Below are 25,126 nucleotides of genomic sequence, written 5' to 3'. Positions count from 1 at the left end.
ATAAAAGAACAATGAGTGGTCATAGATTTTACCATTTTTATCATGCATGTCATATCAATATCATATAAGCTTTTTCACATTTTCATAGTTTCTTCCTATTTTGTCCCAAACAACGCGATGTCATCCTATTTTATCCCAGATTTCCATGTTGCACGACATATTTGGCTTATATGTTGTTCTCATAGATTATTAAAATATGAGTAGTTTTAAAGCATCTTCTTTTGTTATTTTATATTTTTAAGTAACAAAAGCTTTTTTAATTCAGGGTATTTCGTTATTTTAGTTTGTCTTTAATTCTTTAATATTTTATTAAAATCAACAAAATAAAACCAACTTAATAACACTTTAGTGACCTTTAAAGATATTTCTTATATTGATTTGACTTTAGTGTATACGACCCCCGTGCAAACTTGACTTAAATATCGTATAACACATTATTTATTTATTTATTTATTTATTTTGTACAAAAATGTAAATTGGCATTTCACTCATACATGCTAGAATTTCCGTTACAAACCGAGGCTGAAAAGCTTAACACTTCTCGTGCCCACTCCACTTGCTCTTATAACAGGTACTTTAGAAAGACAAGTATAATTTTTTATCATGTTATCTTAAGTTTTATGATAGACAATTTAACAATAATTCATAATTTTTTATCATGTTCTTTTGTCGATTAAATGAATGGAATAAGATATCCGTTTTGTCGATTAACAAATCTAAACTTAGATGTTATAACATAATAATATTATAAAGTGCCACTTTAGGTGGATGACTTTAGCTACGTCTTGCGAGGTTGTCAATTTGGATCCCGAGTCCATCCAACTTTTCATCCCACAATGGCACCATGTGTTACGTCAGAGAGTTATGCTCTTGTTGTGGTACAACGACTGTCAAGTGGCAGCCATCGGTATGGTTTCCTGAAGAAACACCCAAGCCAAACCCTGAAGCCATCGTAAACCCAATTAAGACAACATAGTTTTACTGGAGTGAGACACTGGTCTCTCCAAATTGAAGAGCCCGGTGGCATAAACTCAAAAAGAAATCAAAGAGTACGCCCAACACTAAAAAAAAGAAAAAAAAGAATGTGTTTTAAGATGGCAGCCTAATCTATTAAAAATAATACTACATCAATATCTATCTTGGAACATTATAACCAACCAATAATTGAATAATAAACCTATTAAAGTTTTAATTAAAGAAATCACAATCTTAACATTTTGTATAATTAGTTGTCAACATTAATCTTTCACCACCAACTCAGAAACACACCAAAATATTTAAGTCAACTCCTCGTTTTATATGACCGGAAAAACCACCACCATCACCGCCGGCAAACCAATCCGGTGTAGAGGTAATAATCCCAATACCAACAATGGGCGTAGCTTAGTTGGGGCTAGGGGTGGCCCCACCCCCTCTGTTTTTTCGTCTGATATTGTAAATTTATTCTTTTTTGCCGGGAAATTTATACAACGTAAATTTCCCCGTTTCCGACCGAAATTTTGAGCACGGCGTCCTCCGTTTTTTCGCTCGACAGTGTAAATTATCATTATCCAGCCAAAAATTTTTATAAATAGTGTAAATTCACCAATTTCCGACCGAAAATTTGAGCTCGCTTCCCTCTAGTCTATGAATCTTTTTATACATAATGAGTCCGGCCCCTTTGACGTGAAGCTTCGCCAACTTTAGATATTAATATATTATTATCTTAAAACATTTATGTCGTTGGCAGCTGCTATTGCTAGGAAACCCGGGACACCACTTGTGATCGAGGAAGTGATCATCGCCCCACCGCAACCTCACGAAGTCCGAATTAAGATCATATGTACTTCTCTTTGTCATACTGATGTTACTTTCTGGAAAATGGAGGTACATAGTCGTTGACTATTGAAATATGAGTCTGAGTACTAATGAGCGTTTTGTTGATGTTGAATTGTTGTTAATTGTATCTTGTTGTTTTGTTCGTGAAGCATCCGCCTGCTATTTTTCCTAGGATTTTTGGTCATGAAGCAATGGGGTAAGATTTCATCAAGTTTATAAATTTTGTATCATTGTATGTTTAATATTGACCAGAGAGATTCCCTGTATGTCCCCCGCTTTTATTAGATACCAAAAACATCCCTCGCAAACTCGTCGGCTCCGGCAAATTGGTATCAGCACCGACAAGTTCATGAACCAATTAAAAACAGCCATGTGATCAAAATTATATTGCAGCATTCGATATAAATTTGACATGACTCGGTTTTGAATAAAAATTATATTGGTCTGTAGATAAACATTAAGCACGTTTTAACAATATATTAATTCGACATTTTGTAGAACCTATATTTTAAAAGTTATATATACAAAACTAAATATAATTAAAACTAATTACAATAATTAAATATTTAAAAAAAGCAAATAACTATTTTGTTTAAGTTGAAACTAGTCAGAGACGCATGCTTTGGTGCCACCTGGCAGCTTTGATAAGATAGAAAACATGTCGTCAATTAATATGAAATATGGCAAAGGGGACTGGTTTGGAGGGACATGCATATCAAGGATTTGAAAATAATGGAGACATATTTTTGCCCAAACAAATCATTATACTACTAGTATTCATCAATAAATAACAATAATCAAAACGAAAACCTACACCAACTTTTGATTCGAGACTGCCATGTTCCCTTTATTCTTCACTCAAAAAAAGAGAGTCGTTTTATGTTTTCTTTTAACCAATTGATTAATTCTCTTATTTCGTTGATCAATGTCTCATTTCTTGACTTCAACAAACACCAACATGCTGTGAGGATAATCGATTGAATAACTTTCTTCTTACTTTCTTGGGCCCTTACGTTTAAGTGTTCTTTAAGAAGATCTCTTACCTCTAAAGCGTAAAACAGGAGGAATACTAAACCAATTACTTATGAATTGATAAATAACCAACGCTACATAGCAGGAGATTAAAATGTGTTCCATCAATTCCAAAGCAGGGGTATTCGAAAGGCTTTGAGAAGAGGGGCAACAGTGAAGATGCCGAGAATGGCCGTGTCTATGGGGATTACCGGTCTTAGTAAGAATCTGTTGCAAATGCATGTGAGGGAGGAATGCCCGCATTAAGATTTAAAACTTGTCGTCTACTTGAAGGAAATGTTTGGAACAGGGAACTTACAATAATACAACGCCGCATTCTTCGAAGATTGAGGAACAAGACGAGATCTTTTAAGAGAATGATTTATTCGAGAAAAAATCTGAATAGTTACATCCAATTACAAACTCAGTCTTCACATAAGGGGCGGGGCATACCTCAGTTCCATCAAGTACCCTCCGTTTATCTAACTCGTCCGATGTAACAATTTTGCCCAATTATGCTTTTCACCCAAACAAATTTACCTTTAAAGGTATCCATGGGTTACAATCCATAACAAACTCATTATTATTAGCAGCAGCAGTAGTACTGCCATTAAACAAACCCGATGGACATGATTTAGTGTACAAGATACCATTGTTCTTAGACCTCTTCGACTGATGCCAGTTCTCGTGTCCATGTTCATGAACCCTCCATCGTTTTTCCCGCAAGTTTGTGCTTTTCGAGTTGAAACAAAGCTAGAAATTTTACACACGAAGGCACTTCTCCCACCCAATTATCCAACTAGAAGGATATATTATTTACATTACTATTTACCACTTTAAAACAATCACTCAAAGAAACATCCCGACTAATGAAATACTTACCTTTATTAACTATATTGTTCCACACACCTATCGGGACATATTTGCAAGAAATCGGGTTGATTTCGCGGACATTGAAATGTATTCTAGTTACACTCGCCTCCAAAGTTTTCCCGGTTGAGTTTTGAACTTCCACCGCCATTTAGCAAGTAGACTCAAATTTATAACCTGCAACCACCTGATTCCGAGACCTCTGGTTTTTTTTTCCGCAACAACACATTCTCATTTACCCAATGTATTTTCCTTTTAACCGATATGCTTCCCCATAAGATATCCCTCCGAATATGTGATGGTTTTTGGATTACCGAAGATGGGGCCAGATATAGCGAGAAATAATAGATTGGTAATGCATTGAGAACCGACTTTATTAGTGTGAGTCGACAACCCATAGATAGGTGAGCATCCTTCCATTTTGATAAGCGTGCTTCGAAAATCTCTTCAATAGTATTTCAATTAAAAAAATAACACAACCTAAAGATCTTCTCGTTAATAATTAGAATATACTAGTACAATACTATTTACAAAACCGAATACAATGAATAAACATACATTTTTTTTATATTTCAAAATTATTTTGAATCATTGTATTTAGTTGGTATTTTTGTTGGTCTTTATGTAGCATTCTCATCTTGTGTCTTCATCACATCCGGTATTTGACTAAGCTTCTCAACTAAAATAATAAGCAAATGAAATGTGGACGATTGTGGCTAAGAATGTTAGGGATTCAGGTATTGCAAAACACACACAAACACAAACAATACTGCAAGAGAAATAATAAACGAATATGAACACGCGAGATTTACGTTGTTTGGTTGGTTCACCTACGTCCACGGGCTGCAACCAGGATACTTTATTATTGCCTTCTGCCTCACTCGTGATGAGGAATTACAAGTACAATGAATATTAATAGAGATCATACTAGGGTTTACAACTTACTACCCAAGAAAACTAATAATGGGCTTTAATTATATAAACGGGTCAGCCTGCCATCGGTCTTCAATTTAATTAATATGCCACTAAAGATGTCTTCTAACTCGGGCCCAATTAAGCTTCCATAAACCCAACAAAGAATTCGTGTTAAATGTACACGGGCATTTAAAACATATTACAGGTCTCTAACAAAGTGTTTGTTGGCCTCCAGGGTATAATAGCTGAATCAATATGTACTGCCGGCTGCGTCGGCGGCGGCAGGGGGGGGGGGGGATTTATTGTTTTAACTAAATTAAGTGGCATAAAGAAAACTCAACTCAAAAATTCATCTTCAGTTCACAATACGAAAAGTCTCATTATTAATTTAACTAATTAAATCTCCATTCATCTTATTTTAATTTCCAACAACAAACGTCACTAATGTTCTATCCGGACAACAAAAGTGGTCAAACGAGCTATTTTGATAATCCTACCATTTTGTATGGTATGGCGAAAAGGACTTATGTGGCCTAAATCATAAAGTCTGTATGCTATTTTGCCGGGCAAAAAAATGACTAGTGTGATAAGTGAGAAAAGTTGTAGAGATTTTATGATCTTTTTTGCCTTATCATACGGCCCATATCATAGAGCGAAAAGGCCATACGACATGTATGTGCATACAAGTCGTAAGGTAGGGCAAAAAGTGGTAAACCAAGTTGTTTTGAGAGTCGTACGGGCTGATTGATAAGTGAAAAACGTCATATGTTTTGTATGAGGTGTGAAGAGGTATGTACCCGCCTCAACATCGAGCGGGGCGGGTCAACCCACAAGATATATACAAGACATTAGAAATCAAAGATATTATCAAGGCACAAAGCCAAAACTTATGCGCTCAGCGCATATCGCATATGCTCAAGCATCACATGCTTGCACATATCACATATGCTCAAGCATCACATATGCTCGCGCGTATCACATGCTCACGCATCATATATGCTTATGCATATCACATAGTGCGTGGCGCATCCGCGCGCGGCGCATATCACATACTCGCGCATCATACATGCCCACCCATATCACAGTTGCGCATGGCGCAGCTGCGCGTGGGGCATCCGTGCGTGACGTGTATTACATGCTTGTGCGTATCACATCTGCGCATGAAATATCTGCGCGTGAGAATAAAGAGAAGACCTCGCGCATCCTCAGGATGGGCGCATATCACACATGCACACAATCAACCTCGTCCTTATCCAAATCAGGATTAGGGCAACCTTGATTGTGCACGTCAGACAACCTTCCAGAAGGCATCTTTTTAAGGAATAAGGATATGCTGTTGTTGACAGCTGCTAAATGAAAGGTGGACAGCTCAGCATGACTCATGGGTTACCACGTGATTATAACCAATGAAAAAGCACCAGGTGTCTCCAAGGACACGTGGCGCAAATCGATTGGAGGAGGCCAACAAAACCCTAATTTGGTCCCAGCTCAATCAGTGGAAACCCTAGCACTATAAATACAGCATCAACTCCACAAGGAAAGATATACAAGAACACAGTCACACAATCATACAGTATTCAGCTATTAAGCAATACTCTCCAGATTCCCTTACTCTCACATTATTATCTTCTCCTACATATACTTATTCTCACGCCGGAGGGTTACCCCAAAGAGGACCCCTCTGTCCCTTTCTGAGGGGTAAGTTAACGGCGTTGTTCATTTTGTAGGTGGAAGAACACAGATCCAGAAGAACCATCGGTGAAATAGTACAATCAAAACCCGAGGAAAGTAGATCTGCTACCAGTGAGTAGATCCACGTTTCTTCATTGGCGCCATCCACTGTTACAAACGGCAATCAGATCTCATCAGATCTACAAAAAAAAAAAATCAATCACCATGGTTTCTGGCGTTCGTAACGCTGATCAAGCTCTGGAGGATATTGAACGTGAGGGTGTCAATGAGGGACAGCAGTTTCTGAGGGTGCCGCGTGATTCTACGCGCACCACCGGTAACCGTCCCTTCATCACAACCCCTCACGGCCAGACTGAAACTCCTCCAGACGATCTCACGTTACAAAATCTTGCCGGCGCGAAACTGAAAGGACCAATGGGTCCAGAAGAAGAAACAAATGATCCGAATGAATGGCTCATAAACGAGCAGCGGCGTCTAATGGAAAAGTACAATGAAATGGTCAAACAGAAAAAGCTAGCCGACCAAACACAAAGGCAAGCGTTTGATAAGCAGACTACAAAAAGGCCGCGCGCGCCGGAAGACGGACATTCTGTTCACACTGCACACACTGAGTTCAGTGATGAAGAAGTGCATAGCATGAGGAAGACGCGAGATACTCATGCAGGAGGCTCACAACTCCGCGCGCCTGTGAACATGGCGCCTGGAGCCAGAGCAGATCTGGATCTGCACATGCCGTACAGCCCGCCAGTGAGGGGGCAAGTGGATGTAACCACGCCGTACAGGCCGGCCATCTTAGTGAAGCACTCAAAATTTACTGAGCGCATCGCTAAGGCCCCCATCCAGCACAAGACCAAGATGCCAAGTGGTCTGGGAAAATATGATGGCACAACAGATCCAGATGACTTTTTGCAAGGTTTCTATAACACGGGAAACCTAGAGAGCTGGACGATGCCAACATGGTGTCACATGTTTGCCCGCTGCCTTACGGGCGCGGCGCGTGTCTGGTTCGAGAGCTTGCCGACTGGGCAAATTGATGGGTTCGAGGAACTATTGGAAAAGTTCCAAGCCCACTTCGTACAGTAGCGCAGACACACGCGCGATCCTGATGACATCATGCACTGCGTGCGCAGGAATGATGAAACGATTGAGGACTACATCACTCGTTTCAATCAGGAGTCTCTGGCAATCGGGGGTATAACTGAGCAACTCCTGCGCGTGGCTTTTATACAAGGCGCGCGCAGTGATCAACTCCGCCGAGCTCTCGTAAGCAGAGATGGTATGCCCACCACTTGGGCAAAACTAATGGAAGCATCGCGAGTCTTCGCGAGAAATGAAAAACAGATTGCCCAAGATAGGGCAAGAGAAAGAGCGCATCAGGCTGAATCACCGCGCAGCAAAGAGAAGAGGGCCAAACAGAACTCTGTATGGTCCAGGTTGCAACCAACAAGTTTTTCTTCTGCAGAAAAGCAAACGCAACCAAGCTCACCCCAGCCCCAAAAAGATGTTCGTAATCGCGGGGAGGGTGACAAGAGGGAGGGCGGCAGAGATCCTAGCAGACCTCTGCCAAGAATATGGACTCCCCTCACTAAAACACCTTCACAGGTGTTAAGTACTGAGAATGTCCAATTCAAGCCCCCCAAGCAACTACACTACAAGGGACCGCAAAACAGTGGCAAATATTGTGAATTTCACAGGTCCCCGGGCCACAACACCGACGCATGCCATCATTTAAAGGATGCGATCGAGAAGGATGTAAAATCAGGCAGGCTGGCTCACTTGGTGAAAAACCCAAGAATAGAGGATGAGCAACCGGAAGGAGCCTCTGCCAGCAAGAAATACAAAAGAATCTGTGTGGCTGAGGGGGGACGACAAGGGCAGACGTCAAAAAAGAGAAGCGCGCAAATCCACGGAGATTGGCGCGAGCAGCAAGTTATCTTCCCAAGAATCAGGGGAGGCCCTTCAATCAGCAGCCCTCTCGTCATCACCACACACATTGCTCATTACGAAGAGTCAAAGGTCCTGGTGGACACTGGAAGCGAATCTGACATTATGTATGAGCAATGTTTCAGAAAGTTAGACCCGGCAGACCAAGCGCGGCTCGAGATGGTGAACGCACCAATCTGTGGTGTTTCAAATGAAATCATCCATCCCCTAGGTCAAATTCAGTTTGAACTAACTATGGGGGATGATGAGCACAAGCGAGCCGAAGTTGTCAACTTCTTGGTCTTGCCCACCACGTCATGCCACAATATGATCCTGGGTAGGGGAACGATTGCCCAATTTAATGCTATACCGTCGCCAGCGCACGGCGCATTGGGGTTCCCTACACCAACAGGCGTAACATTTGTTTACCGCGATCATTTGTGCGCAGTGACAAGTACGCCGCGGGAAGGGAGAATGAAACTTCCAATGGCGGACAATGCGCCAGAGAAATGGATTTTAAACCCAAAATTCCCAGATCAAACGGTCACAATTGGCGCTACCATTTCAGACGAAACGAGATTGAGAATGAAAAGGTTGCTCACAAAATACACGTCGGTCTTCGCGTGGCAACACTCCGATATGACTGGGGTCCCGCGAGACTTGGCGCAACATTCTCTTAACACGTTCAAGTCGGTGGAGCCAATTGCTCAGAAAAAGAGAATCATGGGGGATGAAAAGGCGAAGGCCATGAATGAGCAAGTTGAGGACCTGTTGCGCGCAAACATCATCCGCCCGATCCGATACCAGACGTGGGTAGCCAATCCTGTGATGGTAAAGAAAAGCAACGGGTCATGGAGGATGTGTATTGACTTCAAGGACCTCAACAAAGCATGTCCGAAAGACTGTTACCCCCTCCCAAACATCGACGCAAAGGTGGACTCCGTGGCGCCATTCAAGCTCAAATGTTTCCTGGATGCCTACAAAGGCTATCACCAGATTCAAATGGCACCACAAGACGAAGACAAGACTGCCTTCAGAACCGACAAGGGTGTTTTTTGTTACACAAAAATGCCCTTTGGTTTAAAGAATGCGGGCGCCACTTATCAGAGACTTATGGATTCGGTTTTCAGTGAACAAATCGGAAGAAATCTAGAAGTCTACGTTGATGATTTGGTGATCAAGAGCAGGGAGGAGAGACAAATGCTCAAAGACATCGAGGAAACTCTTTAGCGCTTAACGGAAGTCAACATGAAGCTCAACCCGAGCAAATGTACTTTCGGCGCGGAAGAGGGGAAATTTCTTGGCGTAATGGTCACTAAGGATGGTTTCAAGGTGAACCCTGAAAAGGTGGAAGCCATCCTTGACATGCCTTCACCATCCACCATGAAAGAGGTTCAGAAGCTGAATGGTAGATTGGTGTCAATCAACAGGTTCCTAGCGAACCACGCCAGCAAATCTACTCCATTCGTGAACACTTTGAGGAATTGCTTGAAGAAGAGCCAATTCAAGTGGACGCCTGAGGCTGAGCAAGCTTTCAGTGAGATAAAAGAATGTCTCATAAAGCTGCCCGCGCTCACAGCTCCACTTCCTGGCGAAACCCTTACATTGTACTTGTCAGCTGGAGACCGCGCCATCGGCGCAGTATTATTGGTGGATCGCAAGGGGATCCAAACGCCAATATACTATGTGAGTCGGGTGCTGACAGACCCTGAGACGCGCTATTCCATCATGGAAAAGTTAGTTTTGTCACTAACACATGCGTCGCGAAAGCTTCATAGATACTTCAATGGTCATCCTATTGAAGTTCTGACAGGTTACAACATCCAGCAAGTCTTGCGACGCCCCGCGCTCTCCGGAAGGCTGACAAAGTGGGCGCTGGAATTAGGTGAACACACGATCACCTATAAGCCCCGTCCAGCAATAAAGGGTCAAGTTTTAGCGGATTTCATCACGGAAATCCCAGAGGGAAAGATTGAAGAAGCTCAGCGCGAGGTAGACCCTCCGCGAGCAAATGATGAAGAAGATGTTTGGAGGCTATTCACTGATGGAGCCTCCAACAGCGAAGGGTCCGGCGCAGGCCTCAAACTGGTGGACCCTGATAATCATGAATATACTTATGCTATTAGGTTGGACTTCAAGAGTACCAACAATGAGGCTGAGTATGAAGCCCTGCTGGCTGGTCTGCGCATTGCGCGCAAGTTTGGGGTTAAAAGGCTAGAGGCCCATGTTGATTCTTACTTGGTAGCTGCACAGGTCAATGGCCTTTATGATGCCAAGGAGAACACCATGCCTCTATATCTAGAGCAGGCAAAAAAGCTCGTTGAGCAGTTTGACTTCTTCAAAATCATACACATCTCGCGCAGCGAAAACAAGTCCGCTGACGCGTTGAGTAAGATGGCATCAACTAATTTTGATCACTTTGGCAAAGATGTCAGGGTGGAAGTGATGAGCAACCCGTCAGTGCAAACGCAATCTGTCCTTGTAATTCATACAACCCCTTCATCCTGGATAACTCCAATAATGGAATTCCTGAAGGAGGGGAAGTTACCGGACGATCGCGCACAGGCGAGAAAGATAAGACACAAGGCGCAGAACTATGAACTACTTGATGGTACATTATATCGACGCTCTTATCTTGGACCGCTCATGAAATGTCTGGATGCTGAAGAAGCAAGCTATGTGATTAGGGAGATTCACGAAGGAATCTGCGGAATACACGCTGGCCCGCGCATGGTGGTTGCCAAGGCAATGAGCTCAGGCTACTATTGGCCAGGCATGTACTTGGATGCGCTAAAAGAAATCCAAAAATGCAAGGCATGTCAGAGCTACGCGCCAAACACCATGCGGCCAAAGAACAACTTGATTCCAGTGACCTCCGCATGGCCTTTCCACAAATGGGCCATTGATATTGTGGGGCCCCTGCCGCAAGCGCAAGGGCGAGTGAAATTTTTGGTAGTGGCGGTAGACTATTTCACAAAATGGGTTGAGGCCAAGCCACTAGCAAAAATCACAGCTGAGGCGATGAAGCAATTTATCTGGAGCCACATCATTTGCCGTTTTGGCCTTCCTATGGAAATTGTGAGCGACAATGGCAAACAATTCACTGACAGGAAGATATCCAGCTGGCTCAAAGAATTGCACATCAACCAAATCTTCACTTCGGTCTACCACCCTCAGGGGAATGGCCAAGTGGAGCGCGCGAATCAAAGTTTGTTAAATGGGCTGAAGAAAAGGTTGGAGGGAGAATCCCATTCTTGGGTCGAAGAGTTGCCTAATGTCCTGTGGGCGCACAGGACATTAAGCAAAACTAGCAATGGCGAATCCCCGTTCAGCCTAACCTATGGGACAGAGGCTATGATCCCAGCAGAAATTGGATGCCCATCCCATAGGGTACTCATGATGAGCAAGACTGATAACGAGCGCGAAAGAAGATTGGACCTCAACTTGCTTGAAGGGCGCAGAGAAGCGGCTATCATCAATGAAGCCAAATACAAGAAAAAGCTGGAAAAATATTATAATCAGCGCGTTAAAGAATGCCACTTCAAGAAAAATGATTTTGTCCTTCGAAACAATGAAGCTAGCCGCGCAATACCCCCAGGAAAAATGTCCCCCAATTGGGAAGGACCTTATCAAATCTCAGAAGAATTGGGGAAAGGCGCGTACACTTTAAAAGATTTGAATGGAAAAAAGATACCGCGCGCGTGGAACGCAGCACAGCTTAGAAAATGCTTCATGTAAAAATTCAAATATGTAATCAAGGCTTTTAAGCCATCATGAATGATGATTCGCGCTATCTTTCAATATTTGTTCTATTACCTTTGCATACATGTTTCACACTTCCTTTATTAATTTGGAGCAATATGACAACACTATATTGACTTCAAAACAAAATAAAACGAAGTAAAACATACATGCGCGAGCCTTAGCTCAAACGCGTTAACGAGTCTTAACTCTAAAACGTCAGGGCCTTAGCCCAAACCTACGAGCCTTAGCTCAAACACGTTAACGAGTCTTAACTCTAAAAACGTCAGGGCCTTAGCCCAAAACAAAGAGCCTTAGCTCAAAACATTCACAAACATCCATCTTACATCCCGCGCAGCCTGATCATAAAAATCCCTAAACACAACTAAGGCAAAGTACATGCCAAATCATAGTTGTTAAGGTCTCAGGTCGAGGTCGCGCGCGGAATCATAGTGGATATCTGAGTAACACATGCTGACATGTAATGGCTAAAACTCATAATTCCATATAAAAAACGCGCGACAACGACGGGCAAAAAAGGAATAGTGAAAAGTCATCGCGCGTGTCAGCATAAACAAGATACTGCGAAACCACTTACAAAATAGGACTATGGTTAAGTAAATAATTTCCTTACAACCTTGTTCTTATTTTAACGTGCAAGCATATCTTATATCTATACAAGCAAACATGAAGAGATGAATGGAAATGCGCAAGATGTGAAAAAGGGAAAACAAATTTCATTCCATAGCATTGAAATTTACAAGTGAGATGAGTTACAAATTACAAGTATAACAAAAAACAAAAAAAAAAAAAAAATTAGAAAGATGAAGGGCTTCTCAAGTCTCCACGTCGACGTCAGCCACTTCATCACCCTCATCATCTCCCGCAGCATCTGGCGCGGCCCGCTCCTCATCTCCAAACTGACCATAGTCAAGTTCTTCCTCCTCAATGGAGTCTTCTATCACGACGGTGTCAGGAGCAGATTCTTTCGCCGCGCCAGAGCCGCTGGCAGGGGCAACATCCCCCGCGCCACCATCATCGCCACCAGCCCCCTCGCATTCATCGAGCAACTTCTTTAGCGCGCCGAGGTCGGGCTGGTCAGCAAGCGCAGCTATCTGCAAATCATTAGAAAAGTATTGAGTACAAAACACTTGGAAAATTAATCAAGAAAAACTCATTAAGGTCAAGGTACCTGCACAAGGATGGGGATGAGAGTATTCATATACTTCTCCCCCACCGCGGCCATGTCCGCGCAGGCCGCGTCGCTCTTGTAAGGGTACTCGGATGGGTTCTTCTTCAACATGCCATATTCATAGCCATCCGTAAACCCTTCAGCTCGACCCACCAAGCGCGTGGCAGCATTGCAGTCCATCACAAGGGCCTGAAACTCGCCAGAATATTTCATCGCCAAAGCGCAACGAGTCATGCCCTGTGACACCAGCCATTGGCGATCCTGCGCGAGGCCAGCAACAGACGTCTCGAGGGCAGGAACCTGGGAGTTTAATAACTCAACAGTTTCCTTGGTCTTTTTTAGCTCCTCTTTATCAGACGCTGCTGCCGCCAAAATTTTTTCTTTCTCCGCCTGCGCAGCATCAAGTGCTTCCTGGCTAGACGCTGCCGTCGCCAAGGCCTCATCTCTATCGGCCTGCGCGGCCGCCAACTCCTTCTTCAGGCGCGCAACCTCACTCTCCAGTGATGATTTCTCAGTGATACTCTGGACGATAGCTTGGTCACGCGCCTCCGCCTCCAGTTCCAAGTCACGCACTCTCCGCGCGTACTTGGCAACTTCGGCCTCCGCCACCTGCTGCTTCTCCCGCGCAGCTTGGAGCTCATGCCCGCGCTTAATAAATGCGGTGTTGGCACTTGCTCGGTTTTCGCTGAGCTCCGCCTGGAGTTTCTCAGCTCGTGCGCGAGCATCAGAAACGTTCCAGGCAGCCACCTTAGCCTCTTGCTGGGCTTCCACAAGAGCATCGCGTACTTTAATATAATCACGATGAAGCTCTTGGGAGGCAGCAAAGAAAGCCGACCCAGCGAAAATGTGATCGTTGAGCAAGTCAGCGCGGGTGCGCCCCTCCTGATACCTCCTTTCAGTAGGAGGCAAGGCATGAGCCCAGAAGTCCTCGCATACACCCATGGATTGGAAGGAACTGTCTTCGTTAATATTCCATCTCGGGCGGTAAACGTGGTCACCTTCCTGCAAAACACAAGAAATGTTCTAAGTCATAAAAACATACTTATATGGAAGTACGCGCAGCGGAGCAACAAATTAAAACATACCTGCGGGGATGAAGCAGAAAAGTCAGCGCCAGCCTCACCAGAAGTCTGCGCTGCGAAGTCTTGTGGCATCGCAGGGCTGGCACGGACTCCGAAGGAGTCTTCAGCTTGAGCTCCCTCATCCTCCTCTTCTTCAATCGGCCTCTTCTCCTGCGACCTAGAGGGCTCCAAACCAGTCTCGCGGAGAGGGCTGCGCGTAGGAGGAGGCGAGGGAGGTCTCGACGCTGCCAGTTCGGCGCGCAATACGGCTTCCTGCTCCTTTGTAATCCCAATAAGGAGAGACTCAGCACTAGCAGGAGCAGGAGCAGAACCGGCGCCAGGAGTGTCACCAGCAGCTTCTACGCCAGCTACAACTCCTATGAACAAATCAACAACAAAAAATGGTTTATGATTTGATCAAAACAAAAAATTCAGAAGACAATGGCGCAAAACATACCTTCGCGCAATTCTGTTCGCGCGGCGAACATCGCCATAAAGTTCATTCTACCCTTTTCTGAGGGTAGAACAGGGGACTTCGAAGCAGCCCCCGGCGCAGCCTCAGCACCTTGTTGCGCCTGCGGCTGATCTGCTACCGTCGCCGGTCCTGCAAACATTCAAATGCGAAAAGATTTAATAATAATTCAATCAGAATCGCCCTCATTGAACCATTATGGGTAAGCAAAGTATACCTTTCGCAGGCGCGACACTGCTTCTCTTTTCAGCCGCGCGAAGGGAGGAGGTCACGCCACCATACCTCAAGTGGACAGGAGGTCTGCCCACTTTCACAGGCAGGGAAGCTAAAGAAACCTTGGTGGTAAACACCTGGGTTTCCTCAGGTCCCTTCGTTTGAGCATGGGGATGAGCGACAGGGGTGTCATCTTTCTTCTGTTTCTTACTGCCCCCTGCGCCAGATTTCCCCTTAGCTTTGCGCTTTAGTAGGGGCGCCTCCTCTTCCTCCTCCTCCTCCTCTTCCGCGAGCTCCAGCTCGTAGTTTTCGAGCGCATCTGCAAATACAAGCAACAGAACTGTTAATAAACTTTGGTATTCTAAAGGAATAAGCATAAGTGCGAAGGCTTACCAGGCGCGTCGCTATCAAAGTCAAATTCCAGATCCACAGGGATGAACATGTCATCGAAGCGATCTGGGAAGCCCACCTCCCCAGCGCCCAGCAGGACGGAGCCACCCTCCACTTGATCGTCGTATGCGGCGTGGAAAAACTCCTTGGTTACTGCGCAAAAACAAGACAAATAATATCAGCAAAGGCAAATTTTATTAGCGCGGAAATAAAGCAATGCGATAACTTACGCAAGCCGTCCACTTGGATGACAGGCTCCGCCGCGCTGTCGGCCCACAGCTTACTCATGCCGACCCCCACCAGCGCCTCCTCGCGAATTTTCTTGGCGGGGGATGGTTCGGCGGTCAGTTTCTTAACCCAGGCACCGGTTGGGTTCTTAATCACATCCGCATCCGCGGGCGCAGAATCAATCGCGCGCATCGTCATGCGGATGGGGATTACACCAGCCCTGATGTAGAAGAACCTCTCAGACCAGTCATGAAGGCTCTTGAATGACACGGTGCTGCACTTAACCTTCTGACTGCGAGGAATAAAGGAGATCCAAGAATCTTGGATCTTGGGCTTGTAAAAAAATTGAAAGCGCCGAGGGGTGGGCTCCTCGCGCTGTGATTTGCACATGAACTCGAAATGAGTCATGCGCACAAGTCCAAACGGATGGACTTGGGATATATGAATCCCGAAAAAACGTAACACCGCGCCTACAAACCTTGTCATCGGAAGACGAAGGTTGCAGTGGGTGAAAAAATGGGTGTACAGTGAAATATAGCCGGGAGGCGGGTCCGCCGCCGTTTGCCCGTCCACAGGCAACATGCAGCCAAACACAGGGAGAAAACCCTGTGACGAGATGAGGCTGTCGAGATCGGCCTGTCTCAGTTTGCAGGGGATTTCATTCCACCTTTTCGTGGCCTTGGTCCTCCCTACTTCCTCCGATGTGGTCTCAACAACCCTCTTCCCCTTGCCCTTTTGCTTCAATGTCGACATCACCACAGATTTCACACGGCGTCTTCGAGAGGCAATAGAGGTGATTGAGGGGTTAGAGGAGTCTGAGCTATCAGACATACAATAACAACAGCAACAGCTAACAGGGTATTTGGAAGCAATAACCAGAAAATCGGAAAGATAGAAGCTTTGGAGTACACAACAATGAAGATGAAGATAAAAATTTTTCCTAAGGGCCTGCTTTTATAGGCCCAGGAGAGAGAAAAGTGGCAACTGATCGGATTTCACGCGCCCCCACTCGCAGGTGTAAGCCAACGAGGGCGCAGCACGTGTCCCTAACACTGTTGAGGGGACATAAAAACGTAACGGAACTGCCACGGAGCAGAGACGCGCCCCCACTCGCAGGTGCAAACCAATGCGAGCGCGACACGTGTTCCAGACAGCTGTGCGAGGGGACATGAAAGGCAACTGTAGCACCTCGAGCACACGAAACGTCTGACACGTTTCCGGCGCACGTCACCACCAACCAACCACGTGTTTGGACCCTTCGTTTCAACAAAATGGATAGAACTTCGCGCAACGATGGAAACAACCAAGAAAACGACAAAACCCCATTAAAAAGACCAAATCAGTAAGTCTAATATCTATCTTACCGCGCTAGCGCGAGATAAAACACACATTAGACTGGGGGGGCTTGAAGAGGTATGTACCCGCCTCAACATCGAGCGGGGCGGGTCAACCCACAAGATATATACAAGACATTAGAAATCAAAGATATTATCAAGGCACAAAGCCAAAACTTATGCGCTCAGCGCATATCGCATATGCTCAAGCATCACATGCTTGCACATATCACATATGCTCAAGCATCACATATGCTCGCGCGTATCACATGCTCACGCATCATATATGCTTATGCATATCACATAGTGCGTGGCGCATCCGCGCGCGGCGCATATCACATACTCGCGCATCATACATGCCTACCCATATCACAGTTGCGCATGGCGCAGCTGCGCGTGGGGCATCCGTGCGTGACGTGTATTACATGCTTTGTGCGTATCACATCTGCGCATGAAATATCTGCGCGTGAGAATAAAGAGAAGACCTCGCGCATCCTCAGGATGGGCGCATATCACACATGCACACAATCAACCTCGTCCTTATCCAAATCAGGATTAGGGCAACCTTGATTGTGCACGTCAGACAACCTTCCAGAAGGCATCTTTTTAAGGAATAAGGATATGCTGTTGTTGACAGCTGCTAAATGAAAGGTGGACAGCTCAGCATGACTCATGGGTTACCACGTGATTATAACCAATGAAAAAGCACCAGGTGTCTCCAAGGACACGTGGCGCAAATCGATTGGAGGAGGCCAACAAAACCCTAATTTGGTCCCAGCTCAATCAGTGGAAACCCTAGCACTATAAATACAGCATCAACTCCACAAGGAAAGATATACAAGAACACAGTCACACAATCATACAGTATTCAGCTATTAAGCAATACTCTCCAGATTCCCTTACTCTCACATTATTATCTTCTCCTACATATACTTATTCTCACGCCGGAGGGTTACCCCAAAGAGGACCCCTCTGTCCCTTTCTGAGGGGTAAGTTAACGGCGTTGTTCATTTTGTAGGTGGAAGAACACAGATCCAGAAGAACCATCGGTGAAATAGTACAATCAAAACCCGAGGAAAGTAGATCTGCTACCAGTGAGTAGATCCACGTTTCTTCAAGGTGCAAGTCATATGGCTAGTATATGTTTTGACTTTGACTGATGTGATCATTGACAAAAGCCATACAAGCAAAATCACATAACATATAGTCATATACGCAAGGCCAACTTCGAGAATTGAAAAAAAAAAAAAAAACTTGGCTAACGGCGAAAAATATTTTGGGCCTTAAGTAAAAAGAGGATTTTGTTGGGTTTAAACAATTTAATGTTTAAATTGGCATCCTTGGTTATGAATTGGATTGTATAAAAAACTAATGTATAAAAATACACTTAAACATGTATCAAATGAGATTAGAACCCACAACCTTTAGATTGGAAGCCATACCTCTTTGCCACTAAATCAAGTTGGTTGTTATATAATTGACTCTACACATTAAATATACATATCTTTTTTCATAAAAACAAATAATTTTTTTTAAAAAAAATAAAAATTCAGGTCTAGCGGGTAGTTGGGCCTATGACCTTCGACCACTCTGCCATAGGCCATGGCCGGCCTGCATATACGGCCCATATTATAGGGGGAAAGAAAAGGTCATAAGGTGAAATTTTTATGACCCATATATGATGTTTTGCCTGACAAAAAGTTAACTGGTGTGACCATTGGCTAAAGCCATACGGCTGTATAACCTTTTTCGCATTATTTTACGACCCATATGATATCTTTAAACAAATTTATTGGCTCTCCAATTATAAATTTTCTTCTTTGATTCCCAATTTCACAAAACCGTATTATAACCATTTCTTTTGTTGCAAAAAGGGTAGTAGAAAGTGTTGGAGAAGGTGTACACGAAGTTATTGAAGGAGACACAGTGATCCCAACATTTTTACCAGAATGTGGTGAATGTACAGATTGCTTATCCAACAAAAGCAACCTATGTTCCAAACTATGTTATAGTGTTTCACTGGATAAAAGCAGGTTCACAGACATCAATGGAGAAACATTATACAATTTCTTGTCAGTATCAAGTTTCAGTGAATACACGGTGGTTGACATTGATCACGTGACCAAAATTGACCCCCAAACACCCCCAAATAGAGCTTGCCTCTTTAGTTGTGGAGTACCTACAGGTAAATTATATTCATATTTTACATGTGAAGTGTTTACTTTTTTTTATTTATTATATTATTTTAACGTATAAAGTTTCGAGTATTTAACGATTTTAGGAGTTGGTGCTGCTTGGAAAACCGCAAACGTGGAATCTGGATCAACCGTTGCTATATTTGGATTAGGGGCAATCGGTCTCGCGGTATGATCACGTTAAATTTAAATTTTAGTAAAATTGGTAGTGTTCGTGTCAACCTGACAGGTTCATAGGAACCCATCAGACTTATATATTTTGTTATGTAATATGTTAATTAATCAAGGAAGATTAAAACTAAAATAGAAATTGACATAAGATTATATAACTAAAATGTAATGTTTTATTTTACTTTTTTGTTTCAAAAGTGTAAATGAAAGTATAGATACGCGCCGTAAAAAAGTATTATGTGAAAAAAATAATAAATAAAAAACTTTCAAGTAAAACGGGTTGTCGTCGTGCCAACCCACGAACATACGTGCAAGTGTGTCAGTCACAATTTTTGGGGTTGGGTCGTTTATTGTTGACGTTTTAGAATGTAGGATATGAACATATGCTTCTTGTGTTTCACATATTAATATTTCTGTCATCAAAATAAGAAATGTATTTTACAATATTATGCACTGTTTTTCATGATACATATAAAAATTATAATGTTGTGATATTTATGGTTTTGACATGCTAACGAAACATGCCTCATTTTTTTCTAGGTCGCTGAGGGAGCGAGGCTATGTGGAGCCAAGAGAATTATAGGTGTTGATGTGAATCAAGACAAGTTTGAACTAGGTAACTATAACTTGTAATTTGAATCTTTATAATGATATGGGAAGCTTTCTATTTATGTTAGTATTAGCAATAAACACGAATAAAGGATAACATGATAGTTATTATGAAATTTTATAAAGTGCAAATTATTATTTTGGTCATTTGAGATTTGGCATGTTTAACCTGTTTAAATCCGAAATGGGATCCTTCGACATATCATGTCTCGATGTTTCATATTTAACCACTAGTCGTCCCAAAATTGAGTTAAATCTCATCACATGTCCTTTAAGGACTAAAATGCCCCTCAAGTGAGAAGCACGTGATGGGATTTAACAAAACTTTGGGGTTGTGTTGGTAGTGCTTTACATTGTAACTGCATGACATGATATGCAAAAAGATTCTTTTTAGACTAAAAAGTTAAATATGTCAAAACCTTAAGGACTAAAAGTGTAATTTACGCACCAAAAGTTTGTTTTACATTGTAATTTTTGTTATATGCAGGTAAGAAATTTGGAGTGACTGATTTTGTAAACTCCCGTAACTGTGGTGACATAACTGTTAGCCAGGTAACTTACCATAGTTAAACTTTCATTACAAAACATAGTTTTGTTGTTATTTTCCATTATTATTTTATTTTTTATATCATAAGGTTGTTTAAAATAGGTAATAATGGAGATGACCGGTGACGGTGCAGACTATTGCTTTGAGTGTGTTGGTTTGTCTTCCCTCGTGCATGAAGCTTATGCTTCATGTAGAAAGGTCTATTCTACCCCATCGTTATTCAAAGTTTCAAACCCGTCCAACATAACATGTCTAGTATAGATCAAGGCGTTTTAGAGCCCGGTTCTCGGGCATAAAACACATCCCAATATGCAACTTTTTGCAATCCATAATTGAAGTTTCTTCATTTGTTAATGTAATAATATTTAGGGATGGGGAAAAACAGTTGTGTTGGGAGTTGACCAGCCAGGAGCAAAGTTGACTTTCAGTTCTAGTGAGGTACTTAACAGTGGGAAGTCTTTCATGGGTTCAGTTTTTGGTGGTTTAAAACCAAAATCTGATATTCCAATCCTTATAAAACGCTACATGGACAAGGTAACAACAATCTGCCTTTGACTTTTAAAGTCAAACCAGTAATTTATGGAAAGCCTAATGAATATTGGTCTTTTCGATCAGGAACTACAACTCGATGAATTCGTGACACATGAGGTTGAGTTTGAAGATATCAATAAGGCTTTTGACTTGCTTCTTGATGGGAAGAGCTTACGATGTGTGATTTGGATGAAAAAATGATTGGATTTTGTTTCACCAATGTATTTGAAAAAATAATTGGATTTTGTTTCACAAATGTATTTTTATTATTGTTTGTTGGTCATGTTATGTATTATTCGTGGTTAAATATGACTTTTGTGTTATGTTCTTGATTTTAACATTTCTATTAATGAAACTACACGTGTTTTTAAATTTTAATAAGATAAAGTTACTTATAAAGGGTAATTTAAACAGAGATGTATGAAAAACATTTTACCTTCAAATTTATGATAGGCATTTCAACAATATTTTATAATTCTTATCTAGTTTGTTTATCGATTAAATGAACAAAACAAAAACACATGTCTGTTTAAGTATTGGTGTATTTCATCTTTTTGGGTAGATATAAATGAATGAACAAGAGTTCAACTCGTTTACAACACTGTAACGAATAACGATCTCTATTTTCTTAGAACTTTCACTACATGTGTGTATTCAAGGACCATTTATCGATTTGTGCAATCACAAGAGACCTAACTTCTTGGTTAATTTCATTACATTAAAACAAATTTTTCATGTACCTAGAATTATGTCAAACCAAACTTTTGTCTAACTTGATCTACATACTTTAGGTTTCGAACAAAACCAAAATCTCAAACAACTGCAATTCATAATTTCATATGATTAATTTAGAATATCAATATCTCATTCATTTAAGTATTTAACTATAACTTACATTACATATTTTACTTTGTTATGGAACTGAAATCAAACACAATATAAGTGCGTAAATTATTAGTTACACATAACATAAATACATGTAACTAAACCCGATAAACTAGAAGGACGATCCAACCAAAATGATCTTAGGTCAAAAAATATATATATTTAAATTATCTTTTTGATCCGGGTTTGAATAAGTTTAGTCCAAAATAGAAATGAGTTGTTATAGAAAAAAAAGGGTACCAAAACAGGTTCAGATGGTATATTATTTTCTTATGGTAACTAGTGTCAACCATGAAGGTGAGTGTGGTGACGATGAAGACTATGAGGTGGTCGCATGCAATGATGGTGGTGGTGACGGTGAAGGCGGCAACAAGGTGGCAACAACGGTGGTGTAGGGGACAACTTGTAGGTAACGGACCCAAACTATAGTAATGGTTTTTATAAGAGAACAAATTTTGTAATAATCCTTGCCCATTAATCCATTTTAACTGGTAACAAATTTGATACCGACCCAATTACTTATATATATATATATATATATATATATATATATATATATATATATATATATATATATATATATATAAAAATATATAAACTTATTAGCCAACTTAACTTGTTTTTTAATAACTAGTCATAATTGTTTTCTTGTTTTTCTTCAACACACCATGAGACATTGGACCCATTACACTCGATGGATATTGTTGCTACAACAAAGATAAGACCATTGATAGTGAATGGACTGGTTAGGCTAACAGGCTTCAAGGGTTCAGGTTAACCTAACACAGGTCGTGGTGTCTCTCTACGTTTGCAAAACGTAGAAGGAGGTTCACTAGTTTGTTGTCTGATTGTTACAGTTCACCAAGGATCCGAAACCGTGATGTTTGGAATCGGTTTTAGGATGATGTTCTTGATGAAGCTATGAAGTTATTGAAGTAAGAAAGAAATAAGCTAAGAGCATATTTCTCAAGGAAGAAGATAAGATAAAGGAGAATATGTTATCTGCCCAGATCTTGTTGTGTTTATGTTTGTGGTTAAGTCTTTCTTATATAGGAGAAGAGACTTAAGCCTTTCGTCCAGTTGTAACTAAATTAGTTTCCCTCCAGTTTGCCTAGAGAGTTGACCTTTGTGGGCGGGAAGGTTTGGACCGCTGGTCCATAATTAAAATAATAATACTTTGTCTGAGCATGTCCTTTGCTCAGAGGGGACAAGGATGTGAACAGTGATTTGACATCGTACTGTAGCACGTGGGTACTTGTTTACATAAGTTTGGCAGGAAATGAAGCTTTTAACCTTTTAACCTTTTTAGCGTTAATGAGTTCCGGCCATTTTATTATTTCCTTGGGCTACCCCCATCATCAGGCCCCCCAAGTCAGAGGGATTTGAGAGGTAAGCTCAAGGGCTTCTGACTTTTGTACACATTTAGTTTTATTGCTTAAAGGCTGCGAGGCTTGTAGGCTTCGAGGCTTTGTTCAGTTTTGGTTGTTTTTTGAATTTCTGATATGACAGTTGATGTGATGGTATCTGCCAGATTGCGGTTCCCAATAACTGCTTTTTGGTAGTGTGTGACGAAACTCAAAAAACCGACTCGAAACTGAAAAAAAAAAGAAAGGAAAAAGAAGACCAATCTGAATTACAAATCGGCGGTTCAGTTTTGAGTTTTAGTAAAACCCGAAATATCAGTTTTGGTTCGGTTTTGTGTTTTGTGAAAAACCGAACCAAGCCAAAAAATCTGATGTGTATAATTAATTTTTTGTTGAATGGTTTATATTTTATAAACTTATATTATATTTGTTTTATTTTTAACGTTAATCACTTATGTTTTGTCAATTTAGATAAGACTAAATCATTTTAAATGTAGCTATCTTTTAATAAAATTTTAAATGCAGAATGCTTTGAAGAAACAAAACACTGAAACTTTGGGTTTCGGTTCGGTTTAAGCTCAAAACCGCACCAAGCTGCACCGCGCGCACCCATTGTTTTTGGTTAAACATTTTTTTTTCTATAATTAAATCTTTATTATCTTTATTTGTTATAACTAAACCGCAGGTGGAATTGGATTACCCTGGTGAGGGCTTAACTTCGGTAAGTGGTGAGTATATGAATGGTATATTATCGTCAATTGTATTTGGTACCAACAAAGGACAGTATGGACCCTTTGGAGGTAATGACGTTAGGTATAAGCATTTTTCATATACAAAGTTCAAGTATGGAATTTAAACCAACGCAATTTGGAGGTTTTTATGGAAGCGTTGAAAATGGCCGCGTGAGTGGTATCGGAGCATATGTCAAGCCATATGATCCAACTCCTCCCGATCCCTTTAAGCATGTGCTCGTTAGGCGTTAACGCAATCCTTCGTTAACGGAACAAAAGTAATTGTTCTTGTATGATCAATTTCTATTGTCTATGTTAATGGATTATGTCTTCAAGTTTGTTCATCTATTTGGATAAATTCAACTGTTTTTTTCAATATAATCGTTTTGATTTTGTTTATATATGTTCTTTGGTTTGGATGTCTTAATAGTGATATTACATGTTTTTCTTTTATTATATAAGTTTGTTTTTTTGGTTTATGATGCGGAAAATATAAATATTACACATGTTACGAACCTAATCGATACCGACTGAATTTACGGTTGAACGTTGACGGATTTGTCTTTTGGGTTTTGTTCTAGTGTTGTTTATTTGATTAACCGTCAGGTTTACGGCTTGTATAATACGAACCTAACTGGAACCGACTGAATTAAGAACAAGTCTGTAATGAACTTTGCAACCAAAAACAAATGGAAGGCATTAATGCTTTTAGAATTACTATCGGTATATAATTTGAAAAATGATGTTCTCTTTTAGACAATAAACCAAAAAACAAATGAATGGCATTTGCATGAGAAGATTGTCTCAACTTATTCAATAAATTCCTCAACAACCAACTTATCGCTCACACGAAAATTTTGTAGCCGGACTTGTTTAGAACTAAATTGTCAAATACAAAAGACCTTAGAAAATAAGCATCTCATAACTTCCAGGTTTATTCGTAAAAAAGGGATGCCATTAATCAAATATATATTGGCACATCAAGTAATAAGAGTAATGTTAAAAAAGCATCTCATTTTAGTCATTATTAAGGGTATGTGTACGGGGGGCGACAAAAAGGTGGAACACCGCCCTCCAAAAAAAAAACCTCACTCTTTGCTAACTGAGCCAAATCGTCCCATTTTGTAGCCACCCCACTACACATAGCATAATGGCCTTTAAATTGTTGTGAAATGGAATTAATTGTCGTGAAAAGTAATTAATTGGAAATCATTCGTTCATGTGCCAATGGTA

General features: G+C 41.5%; 1 protein-coding gene across 1 annotated transcript; it reads left to right on the top strand.

Moving 5' to 3' along the window:
• Nucleotides 1-1,261: 1,261 nt before the first annotated feature.
• Nucleotides 1,262-21,163, top strand: LOC143615463 (alcohol dehydrogenase-like 7). The gene is made up of 10 exons (XM_077088583.1): nucleotides 1,262-1,351; nucleotides 1,730-1,866; nucleotides 1,968-2,014; nucleotides 18,735-19,045; nucleotides 19,142-19,224; nucleotides 19,767-19,842; nucleotides 20,323-20,387; nucleotides 20,485-20,580; nucleotides 20,752-20,916; nucleotides 20,998-21,163. Exons 1-10 carry the CDS (start codon nucleotides 1,300-1,302, stop codon nucleotides 21,112-21,114), a joined length of 1,149 nt encoding a protein of 382 aa, XP_076944698.1. The 5' UTR covers nucleotides 1,262-1,299; the 3' UTR covers nucleotides 21,115-21,163.
• The last annotated feature ends 3,963 nt before the right edge of the window (nucleotides 21,164-25,126 follow it).

This window comes from Bidens hawaiensis, unplaced genomic scaffold (genome assembly GCF_021521415.1).
Source record: "Bidens hawaiensis isolate Kalapana, Puna unplaced genomic scaffold, B.hawaiensis_p1.1 tig00043054_1, whole genome shotgun sequence".
NCBI classification, from domain to species: Eukaryota; Viridiplantae; Streptophyta; class Magnoliopsida; order Asterales; family Asteraceae; genus Bidens; species Bidens hawaiensis.
The sequence above is the reverse complement of the archived record's forward strand: the minus strand, read 5'-3'. Positions and strand labels throughout refer to the sequence as shown.